This window comes from Euleptes europaea, chromosome 12 (genome assembly GCF_029931775.1).
Source record: "Euleptes europaea isolate rEulEur1 chromosome 12, rEulEur1.hap1, whole genome shotgun sequence".
NCBI lineage: Eukaryota > Metazoa > Chordata > Lepidosauria > Squamata > Sphaerodactylidae > Euleptes > Euleptes europaea.
This window is the reverse complement of record NC_079323.1, coordinates 764,188-774,982: the sequence shown is the minus strand read 5'-3', so window position 1 is coordinate 774,982 and position 10,795 is coordinate 764,188. Positions and strand designations below refer to the sequence as shown.

Below are 10,795 nucleotides of genomic sequence, written 5' to 3'. Positions count from 1 at the left end.
CGGGTTTGATTCCCCCACTCCTCCACGTGAGCGGCAGACTCTAATCTGGTGAACCGGGTTGGTTTCCCCACTCCTACACACGAAGCCAGCTGGGTGACCTTGGGCAAGTTACAGCTCTGTTAAAGCTCTCTCAGCTTTACTGACCACCTGCAGCCATGCCTATGATAATCGTTTTGTGTGCTGAACTGTAGGGGTCGATGACATTCTAGAAGTTTGGTGGCACATCATGCTACGCCTCAATGGAACCGACGGCAGGCCTTTCACCTTCCTCCTCACAGGGTTCTCTGGCCTCGGAGCTGGCCACGGGCCCTGGCTTTCCATCCCGATGTGCTTCTTGTATCTCGTCGCTCTTTCCGGCAACTGCCTGATCCTTGTCGTGATCAAACTGCACCCCAGCCTCCATGAGCCCATGTACCTCTTCCTCTCCATGCTGTCTCTCACAGACCTTGGCTTATCCGTTTCCACCTTGCCAACGGTGCTTCAGATATACACCTTTGACTCCAGGGAAATCTCTGCCGAAGCCTGCCTGGCCCAGCTTTTCTTCATTCACACCTTCTCCATCATGGAATCCTCTGTGCTTCTCGCAATGGCCTTTGACCGCTTTGTCGCGATACGTCACCCTCTGAGATATGTCTCGACATTGACCAGAGTGAGGATTGGGTACATTGGGCTGGCCATTGTCTTGAGAGGGGTGGGGCTTCACATCCCGGCTCCCATCATGTTGAAGAGGCTGCCCTACTGCAAGAGCCACCAACTCTCCCATTCTTACTGTCTGCACCCAGACATGATGAAGCTGGCTTGTGCAGACACCACCCCCAACAGCACTTACGGCCTCTTCGTTCTCCTCTCCACTCTGGGCTTGGACTCCATGCTCATAGTCCTGTCTTACATACTGATCCTCAGAACAGTGCTGAGCATTGCTTCTCGGGAGGAGCGCTCCAAAGCCATGAGCACTTGCATCTCCCACATCTGTGCCGTCCTACTCTTCTACACGCCACTCATCAGCTTGTCCATGATCCATCGGTTCTGGAAAAAGGCTCCTCCTCACACCCGCATCCTCCTGTCCTACCTCCACTTCCTAGTCCCTCCGGTGCTGAATCCCATTGTCTATGGCATAAAAACCCAACAGGTTCGAAAGCAGATAATCAGGTTGTTCCGCCAAAAAAACTTGACAAGGCACAGGACGGAGTCTTTTTGCATCCCTGTGCGTGTGTGTTAAGTGCTGTCAAGTCGCTTCCCGCTCATGGTAGCTGGAGATCTCCTGCTATTCCTTTCCAACTGATCTCCAGCCAATAGAGATCTGTTCCTCTGGAGAAAATGGCCGCTTTGGCAATTGGGCTCTATGGCATTGAAGTCCTTCCCCAAACCCCACCCTCCTCAGGCTCCGCCCCAAAAACCTCCTGCTGGTGGTGAATAGGGACCTGGCAGCCCTATATTCATCTGAGGAAGTCTCAGCAGTCCACGTGGTGGCTGGAGATCTTCCGCTATTACAGCTGACCTCCAGGCAACAGAGATGTTTCCCTGGAGAAAAATGGCAACTTTGTCAATTGGACTCTATGCCATTGAAGACCCTCCCCTCTCCAAGCCCTGCCCTTCTCAGGCTCCACCCCCCAAAATCTCCAGGTATTTCCCAACCCAGAGCTGGCAACCCTACTCAGTAGGCTGACCAATGACCTTAACATGAAGGAGAGGAGAAACATGTAAGCTGCTCTGGGGATGAAGAAAGGTGAAGTATAAATTAAATAATAAATGTAGCTGAAGATGGGGATAAAAAAGTAGGTTGGTTGGTATCTATGTGAGAACGAAAGAAGGAAGCAGGGAAAGCTGAGGATATGGGGGCTGCCAGGAGAAGGGAAAGGGGAAATAGTGTGGGGATACCCAGGAAAACGAGGTGACCCCCCCCACCCCCGGTTAGTCCTTGTGGCTTCCCTGCCATGAAACTGGGCCTGGTTTGGCCCATTCAACTGGGCCATAGTTTTCCCAGGGAGAGGCTGCCAGGCGGAGGAAAGGAGGGAAAGCTGAAGATGGGGGGGAGATAAAGTTAGGTTGGCTGGTGGGTGGGTGCATGGGGAAGGAGGGAAGCAAGGAAGCCATAAAGGGGGAGAGGCTATCGGGCTTTCAGAAAAGGGAAAGAGGAAATGGGGGGGCGCAGCTGAATAATGCCCCCCTGCAAATCCTTGCTGGTACCCCACTTGCAATATCTATTACTGGAATAAAGTTATTTTAGCTATGCAAATGTTGTTGGAATTGTTTAATACTTCTGATTTCTCAAGTCAACAGAAAGGGCTGTCTGTTCTCTTGCAAATCTGACTCCCTGCTGAGATCATCCTGTTCTGTGTGTCCACATCATCTGAAATGAGTGGGGGAGGGGCATCAACAGGGCCTTCTCTGCTATGGCGCCACACCTCTGGGCCTCCTGCCCTACTCAGACCTTCTCAATCGCAGCAGATCACAACATTTATTTTCCCAAGGCTTGTTGTTATCATCTGTTGAGGGACATTCAGGTGGCCCCCCTGTTACTAGTTAACCCTCGTTAATACTGCAGCCTCTCTGAACTTGCTTTTTTTTTAAAAAAAAATCTAACATTGTTTATTGTGCTGTAACTTACAAAATTATTTATTGATTGCTGATTTTAGTGTTGATGCTTACTAACATTTTTTTGCTTATGGCACCCATTGATGTAATCATTTGCCTTTTAAATATTTATTGCTATTCTTTTAATGACCTTTTATTGCTTAATGGAAGTCTTTGGGACCCATCAATTCGGAGTATGGAGTGTATCTGTAAATAATATTTATTAGGGGTTTGCAGTCTGGTCTTAAGTCCAACCTTTCTTTGCCAAGGAACATAAATTAATCCAAATATAATTCTTTCTCACGTTCAGAAGGTGAGGCTAGCTCTGAGTTTCTGGTGTCTTGTTGCTGGGCTTTCATTTCCCTGGCACTCAGGAAGTGGGTTGGGTAGCAAGGAAAGAGAATGACTTAGCAGACATGTGCCTGCCAAGGACCTTATCCAACCAGAACAGGTATCCTATGTCCTCACCAAATGAGGTTGCCTCAACGGTCATTTCTGTTCACTTCGGGAGGGTTTACCTGACCCTACATAAGCATGAGTTCACAACCGGCCAACAGGGCATGAGCAGAACAGTGGTTGACTGAGCATCTCTACGTACATGTGAGAGAACTTTTAATTCCGATTCTGGGATCTCCCATAGTTGTTTTTAAATTGTACACAGAACTAAGCAGCTGGGAGGGGAGTTAATATGCTTGACCTGCCGGTTCATGCATCAAGTAGAGGGATTTCTGTTTTCCAAGGGAGAAAATGAATGCGTGGGTGAGGGGAGCGCAGCCCATCTGGTCTGCAAGTAAGAATCTTAATACAACAAGGAAGCTTCTTCTTTCAACTAGCTGAGATCTGGCTGGAAGGACCTCTTGGGAAGGGGCACAACCACTGAGGATTTCATCCAGTGGAAAGTTATATCTTAAAGTATGCTTTTCCACTGAAACCAACGGAAATGACCACAAGAAGAGACCACAGGTTCATGGAATCATGCGGCATCCTGATGCTCACAGTGGCTGGACAGTTGCAGGAAGCCCACGGGCATCGCATGAAGACAAAAGCCTTCCGTTACTGCTGCGCCCTAGAAGCCGACACAGACACACGACCACAAGCATGCTGATTTCCACCCTGGCTTATAGCCACGAAGACGCTGTTCTTCCGCAGTGAATATGCCAGGTCCCCTTTCAAAACTAAGCTCGAGGCCACCCCCTCATCCAGTGGTAGTGAATTCCACATGTTAATTGTCTGAAGTCCTTCTTTTTATCTGGCTACTGCCCGCCAACTTTACTGTGTGACCTCAAGTTCTAGTATTTGTGTGAAAGGATTAAAAAGTTTTGTCTCCACACCATGCAGCATTGTTGTATAATCTGTATTTGGGGCCCATGTGCACGCATTCACATTTACGTGCATTGTTTGTTTGTTTGTTTATTTAGATATTTATGCCCCACATCCCCCCCCAACAATGGGGCCTCAAAAGTGGTTTGCCACATCATTCTCCACCTCCATTTTATCCTCACAACAACCTTGTGAGGCAGGTTAGGCTGAGCGCTTGTGACTGGTCCAAGGTCACCCAGCGAGCTTCCAAGGCAGAGCAGGGATTCGAACCTGGGTCTCCCAGATCCTAATCTGATACTTTTAACCACCACACCACATTAATGCTCATTAGAATTGAAAGGCATCTGCCCCCCTTCCCAAAATCTCCTCCAAAGGCAAAGCAGGGTCAGTGACTGACCAGGGATGCTGCCAGAAGACCAGGACCGTGCCTACAGTTCAGTGTAACCTCCGTGTTCAGGCACCGCATACCACGTACTGAGGTCACACGTCATAAAATGGCCACTGCCTTCAGTCACGCGTGGTCAACCTCTCGGAAGCATTCGGCTAGCTAATCGATGGCAGCAGCAGAAGATGCGGGAATTCCCAGGTTTATGTGTTTGTTTTTGTCTCACCAAAAAGCACATACCCCCCGTCGGTCTTCCAATATGTGAGTGTGCTCCAGAAAGAAGCCCACGTCCCATTTGCCAGCGTGGTGTAGTGGTTAAGAGCGGTGGTCTGGAGCGGTGGATTCTGATCAGGAGAACTGGGTTTGATTCCCCATATCCTCCACATGAGCGGCGGAGGCTAATCTGGTGAGCTGGATTTGTTTCCCCACTCCTTCACATGAAGCCAACTTGGTGACCTTGGGCTAGTCACACTCTCTCAGCCTCACCTACCTCACAGGGTGTCTGTTGTGGGGAGGGGAAGGGAAGGTGATTGTAGGGCAGTTTGATTCTCCCTTAAGTGGTAGAGAAAGTCGGCATAGAAAAACCAGCTCTCTTCTTCTTCTATCAGAATTACCCCACTTCTCTCGCCAGTGAAAACTCTGCACCCGGTTCCTCTCATTCCCACTTCCCTGATCCTCGGGGGATTGCAGCTCTGAAGAAGGGGCCCCCTGAGAACGTGCAGCTCATAAACATCCTCAGTCAATGATTTGTATCTAGGCCCAGGCACTGTTTCTTCCCAGGGAATGGGAAGGACCTCCAGGCAGCCGGGAGTCCCATCACCTGTCCTGGGCATACGAATTAATCCCTGGTTGGCAAGGCCAGCAACAGAGCCAGAAGATGCTCAAATGAGGCTCCCCTGGGAGGGGTTCTTAGCTCACGCAGTGAACCAGCTGTTATTCCCACCCTTGTGGGTTTTCTGCCTCCCCTGTTGGCTGAGGGTCCCTCAACTGCAGCATACCTCGAGGGTCCCCAAGCTATGAATCCTCCCAGTCAGCCCCATCGGCCGAGGCAGCCCTCGTTCAGTCCTCCTTTGAGGGACTGAAGATTGCAGACAACAGGCAACACGGTTCTTCTCGGAGTTGCCTGGAATGGAGGAGGGGGACAAAGAATGGTGACAACGGGGGTGCGGGTGGGGTTCCTGCCTTCGGCTGGAAGAACATCTGCACAGTTCCAGGAAAAGACAGCAGCCTTCTGAATCAGACCAAGGATCCCTTCAACATCCTAGCTCCAGAAATGGCCAGGAAAGGATCCTCAGGTCAAGGATCTCAAACTGTCCTAAGCTCTTTCTCGATCACGAGGAAACTTTCTTTGATTCTCCAGCCTAGCAGTGTGTCCTGAAGGATGGGCACATTCCTGCCACCATGCAAAAGTTCTGATTTCCACAGATGGTGACCAAAATATACAGAGACTGCTTTCATTCTTGTAGGGAAGGGGAAAAATTGGGGCCCTTCCCCACACCCAGTGACGGGGAATCAGGTTTCCTACTTGCTTGGACCAGGACTGCCTGTTCCGAAGTGGCCAAGCGCCCAAGAGCCACTCTGCTGCCCTGCAGGGAAAACCGCCTTCGTTGTTCTCCTCTGTGGATCTCGGGGCTTCTTTCCTTCTCTCAGCTCTGCAGTGGAGGCCAGAGACTCTGGAGACAGCTTTGCAGCTGTGGAGCTAAGCCTGGTGAGTCTCCCTCTGAAGGGGTTGCTGAGGAGGCAGAGGCGCCCCATCGAAGGCCTGTGGAGCGCCTGGAGCTTCGGGTCAGTTTGCCAGAGGCCCTTTCAAACATCCACATGGGTTTTTCATGAGACAGGCTTGGTGGCTTGCAACGAGGACCAAACCGAATACTGCTAAAGAGAGATTTCCATCTAAGAAAAGGAGATCCACTGTGACTCCCGTTGCCCTAACATTACTGCCTTTGAGTTGCATACATTGTAAAACCTGACAATTGGCCACGACGGGAGCCTGTCTCCACATCCTGTTCACTGATGCCATTTCAAAGCCTCTGTAGATTCTCTGACCTTTCATGGCCAGCACCTCCTGAGGTCAAGAGCACTTCTGTGCGGCCATCTGATCAGCAGTTTGAGAGATCATTCAGGCAGGAGCCTGAAAATCTGGCTCCTTCTAAAGCCTTCTGTTTAGCTAGACTGAATGCTAACGCCTCTGTGGTTATGCAAGGCAGAATTCTGAATATACCATAACCAGACAGGACCTGTCCTTGCTCTTCTGGCTCTATTGACTCATTAGCTTGAGCCCTTTTGGAATGCCGCTTTTTTGAGGAACTTAGATCACGTTATACCTCTCCCCTTTTAACATAAATCTAACGACTCTGTGTCTGACATAATGCCTTTTTTACTAAGTGACAGGGATCCCAAGTCTACATTGTCAGTGGCAAGATTTGTTTCAGTCCTTATATCCCTCAAACTTTAGATTTAAAATTATGCTGCTCAAGATCAATGGATCAAGGAGCTTCTAAGGGATAAAGAAAAGGAAAATCTGGCGCCGGGCTGCCCTGCTGGATGCGAAAGCACTTTCTGACGGTGGCGCTTCCTTCAACCGTTTGTTTATTTATTTATTTATTGCATTCCAGAGGATTTGGCAAGTGCTACATGTGAGTCATCATGGCATCCTTCACCCCGGCCAACGTCAGCAACCCAGTGCTTGGCCTGAGCGGCTTCCCAGGGCTAGAAAAGGCACATCAGTGGATTGGCATCCCCATCTTTTCTGCCTACCTGTTTGCAGTGCTGGGTAACTGCACCATTCTGTACGTCATCTGGGCAGAGCCCAGTCTGCACCAGCCCATGTATTTCTTTCTGGCCATGCTGGCTGCCACCGACCTGGGACTCTGCCTCACCACGGTGCCCACCGTCATGGGGGTTCTCTGGTTCCAGCTAAGGACGATCAGCAAACGTGCCTGCGTTGCTCAACTTTTTATCATCCACTCCTTCTCCTTCATGGAGTCGGCTGTGCTCTTTGCCATGGCAATAGACCGCTTCCTAGCCATCTGCTTCCCTCTGAGATACAGTTCTCTTGTGACCAGCACCAGGGTGGCGTCAGTTGGTCTTGTTCTCCTGCTAAGAAGCACCACATTCTTGCTTCCCCCTGTGCCTTTTCTGTTGCAGTTCCCATACTGCCCAGGGGCTGTCCTTTCTCACTCCTACTGTCTACATCAGGACATGATCCGCCTGGCATGTGCCAACACCACCTTCAACAGCCTTTATGCTCTTATCCTTATCCTCCTTACCATGGGCTCTGATCTCCTCTTCATCCTCATCTCCTACAGCCTGATCCTGAAGGCGGTCCTGGGCATGACCTCGGGGAACGAAGGCTACCACAAGGCCCTGGGCACCTGTGTCTCCCACCTCTGTGCCGTCCTGGTCTTCTACGTGCCAGTGCTCGGGCTGTCCATTGTACACCGGTTTGGCCAGCATGCCTCTCCTCTTCTCCACGTCATGATGGGCAACATCTACATCCTCCTGCCGCCCTTGATGAACCCCATCATTTACAGCATCAAAACACAGCAGATCTACAGCAGGATCCTGAGAATGATCTCTGCCTTGAGTCCTTTTGGGAGAAAGGGGTGCTAAAACTGTCTTAAGACATCTCAAGAACCAACAGAAGGGCTGGCTTAGAGAGGAACATCTCGGCCATTTACCTTACTTCTATTTCATAGTCATTCAGCATTGGTTCTGTGCCACTAAGCTGGCATTTCCTACCTCCAGGTTTGCCAGAACTGTGTCTAATTTTGCATGGTACTCCTGTGTTTGCTTTGTTGTGCCCCTGATGTTATTGTTCGTCTTCTGCTTTCTCTGAAGGAACCTCTCTGTGTCACAGATAGTCCAACATAGCTGCTAAGAGAGTCAATCCTGTGAGCTGATTTTAAATGATGGATAGCTCTTACTGGTTTGCTGGGATTTTGTTGCAATTTTTAGCTAACATTTTGCATTTTACTAATTTAGCTAACATAATTTTGCATTTTACTAATTTAGAATATTTTCCTTTTTTATTATGTATATTTATAACTACCGTATTAGAGGTAATTGTTGACATGTTTGTAATGGCCTGTGGCCACATGCAAATAAAACTCATTCATGTCACAGATATGGCCAGAAAGATAAGAGAACAGTTTCTAAGCTCGCCCAGAAAGATAGATCCTGATGGGTAGCTGTGTTAGTCTGTCTGTAGCAGTAGAAAAGAGCAAGTGTCCAGTAGCAGATTAAAGACTAACAAAATTTCTGGCAGGGTAGGAGCTTTCGTGAGTCACGGCTCACTTCTTCAGAATGTGAGTCCATCTATCTTTAAGTGAATTCAGAAACTCAATGGAAATAGCATGTAAATGTCAATAGTAGGTAAATGACATTAGCAGGTGTGATTGGATTTGGTGGATATGCATAGGCTTGGAGAAATCAGCATTGGCAATGAGACAGGAATCCCAGGTCTCTGTTCAATCTAGGAGAATGCATTGAGCTTCATTATTAGTTGTAATTCAGCAGTCTCTCTTTCTAATCTCCCTTTGAAATCCCTTTTTAAGAGAACACTACTCTTAAATCATTAACTGAATGTCCTTGAAGGTTAAAATGTCCCCCCTCTGGTTTTTGAATGTTGTGGTTTCTGATGTCAGATTTATGTCCATTTAATCTTTGTCGCAGGGACTGGCCTGTTGGTCCATATCTTGCCCCAAAAGATCGTGGAGGCAGAAACAGAGCTAGCCTGCCCTCTCCGCTAAAATCTCAAAAAGGGAGTTAGCATTGGGGTAAGAAGAGCCAGCATCGAGGAAAGATGTATCAGAATTTATTGAGCATTTCTATTTTGGGTGGAATTTGTCCTCTTGGGTTGAGAGGGACTAGTGGAGAACTTCTGTTTTGGGGGGATTTATCCTCTTGGCTTGAAAGAAACCGTGGATAATTTAACTTTCAGAATGTTGTTCTTCTTTGGAGAACTTATCCTGTTGGGTTGAGGAATTTGTAATAAGAAGTTGAAATGAAGGAATGAACCCTGTTGCCTTAAAATCTTCATTGCTGCATAGCTGAAATAAAGTAATTAAATAATATTTGGATTGTGTCTGGCTCCTTTTCATGTGGGATTTTTTTTCTTTTACCGGGTAAGGGTCAAAGATACCTTGTAATTCAAAGTTAGCCTGGGAGCTGACTAGTTAACAGATGGCATAATTTTTGTTGATTCAGTCAAGAATGCAACAGTTATGTTTTAATAAAAGATCAAAGTGGAATCAGATGTTCTCTAACAGTATCACTTGCATACTATACCAACAGCAAACCTAAGATGTTGTTGAGGTGTACCTCTTGCCAGTACTGTTGTTGAGGTGTACCTCTTGCCAGTTGGACAGTACTGTGGGTGGTGGGGTTGCCAAGAAGCTTTCTTTGCGAGAAACCTTCATTGTTGAGCTAGATTTGAGTCCAGAATCACCTTAGAGAGCGACAAGAGTTTGGGGTTTTAAGCTTCCGAGAGGCAAAGCTCCCTTTGTCAGATACGAGTGGGAATGGAGATCTCTGAGCCAGTCAGAAGGTGGGAGGGGTGTTGCAAAGAAAGAAGAAGAGTCGGTTTTTATAAGCCAATGTTCTCTACCACTTAAGGGGAGACTCAAACAGGCTTACAATCATCTTCCCTTCCCCTCCCTACAACAGACACCCTTGTGAGGTGGGTGAGGCTGACAGAGCTGTGACTAGCCCAAGGTCACCCAGCTGGCTTCATGTGGAGGAGTGGGGAAACAAATCCAGTTCACCAGATTAGCCTCCGCCGTTCATGTGGAGGAGTGGGGAATCAAACCCGGTTCTCCAGATCAGACTCCACCACTCCAAACCACCGCTCTTAACCACTACATGCAAAGGTACAATGCAAAATTAGCATGCAAAGCGTGCAATGCAATACATTTATTGTTTTATCTACAAGGTCATAACAAACACTATAAACATAAAATACAGATAAGCTATGAAACTACAGAATACAAAATACCAGAAATGGTTACCCTCCAATCAAGACCAGGAACTACAATTTTGCCAGATGTCTAACAAAGTTGACTGGTAAAATTTCCCCTCATTTTAAAAGATATGGCAAAAATAGCCACATGTCTGCTGACATTTGGAAAGATATCGGCCAGTAGATACTTACTAAGTTCCTCATCTGAGTCAGTGAACTTAATAGTAACGTGGTCCAGCCACCTTTCTCTTAAGACTTCATAGAAGGGTAGGGCTGCCAGCTCTGGGATGGGAAATACCTGGAGATTTTTGGGGTGGAGCCTGAAGAGGGCGGGGTTTGGAGAAGGGAGGGGCATCAGTGCCATAGTGTCCACCTTCCAAAGTGGCCATTGTCTCCAGGGAAAATCCTCTGTCACCTGAAGATCCGTTGTAATAGTGGTGTGAGAGATCCCCCTCTCTGAGTTTGCTTCTCCAAATCAGTTGCTCAGACGTTGATACAGAAACAATAGGTTTATTGAAGCCTTCAGGAGATGAGACAGGCACAGGTAGAAAGTTGCA

The 10,795-nt window shown here is 48.0% G+C and overlaps 2 protein-coding genes across 2 annotated transcripts; both read left to right on the top strand.

Moving 5' to 3' along the window:
- The first annotated feature begins 226 nt into the window (after nt 1-226).
- Nucleotides 227-1,219, top strand: LOC130485571 (olfactory receptor 51G2-like). The gene has a single exon (XM_056858787.1). The coding sequence runs from the start codon at nt 227-229 to the stop codon at nt 1,217-1,219; it is 993 nt and encodes a 330-aa protein (XP_056714765.1).
- A 5,706-nt stretch (nt 1,220-6,925) lies between these two features.
- Nucleotides 6,926-7,891, top strand: LOC130485570 (olfactory receptor 51V1-like). Its single transcript, XM_056858786.1, has one exon. The coding sequence runs from the start codon at nt 6,926-6,928 to the stop codon at nt 7,889-7,891; it is 966 nt and encodes a 321-aa protein (XP_056714764.1).
- Nucleotides 7,892-10,795: the final 2,904 nt, after the last annotated feature.

Coding starts and splice junctions, on each gene's coding strand:
- LOC130485571 (XM_056858787.1), top strand. CDS start 227: ATGCTACGCCTCAATGGAACCGACGGCAGGCCTTTCACCTTCCTCCTC.
- LOC130485570 (XM_056858786.1), top strand. CDS start 6,926: ATGGCATCCTTCACCCCGGCCAACGTCAGCAACCCAGTGCTTGGCCTG.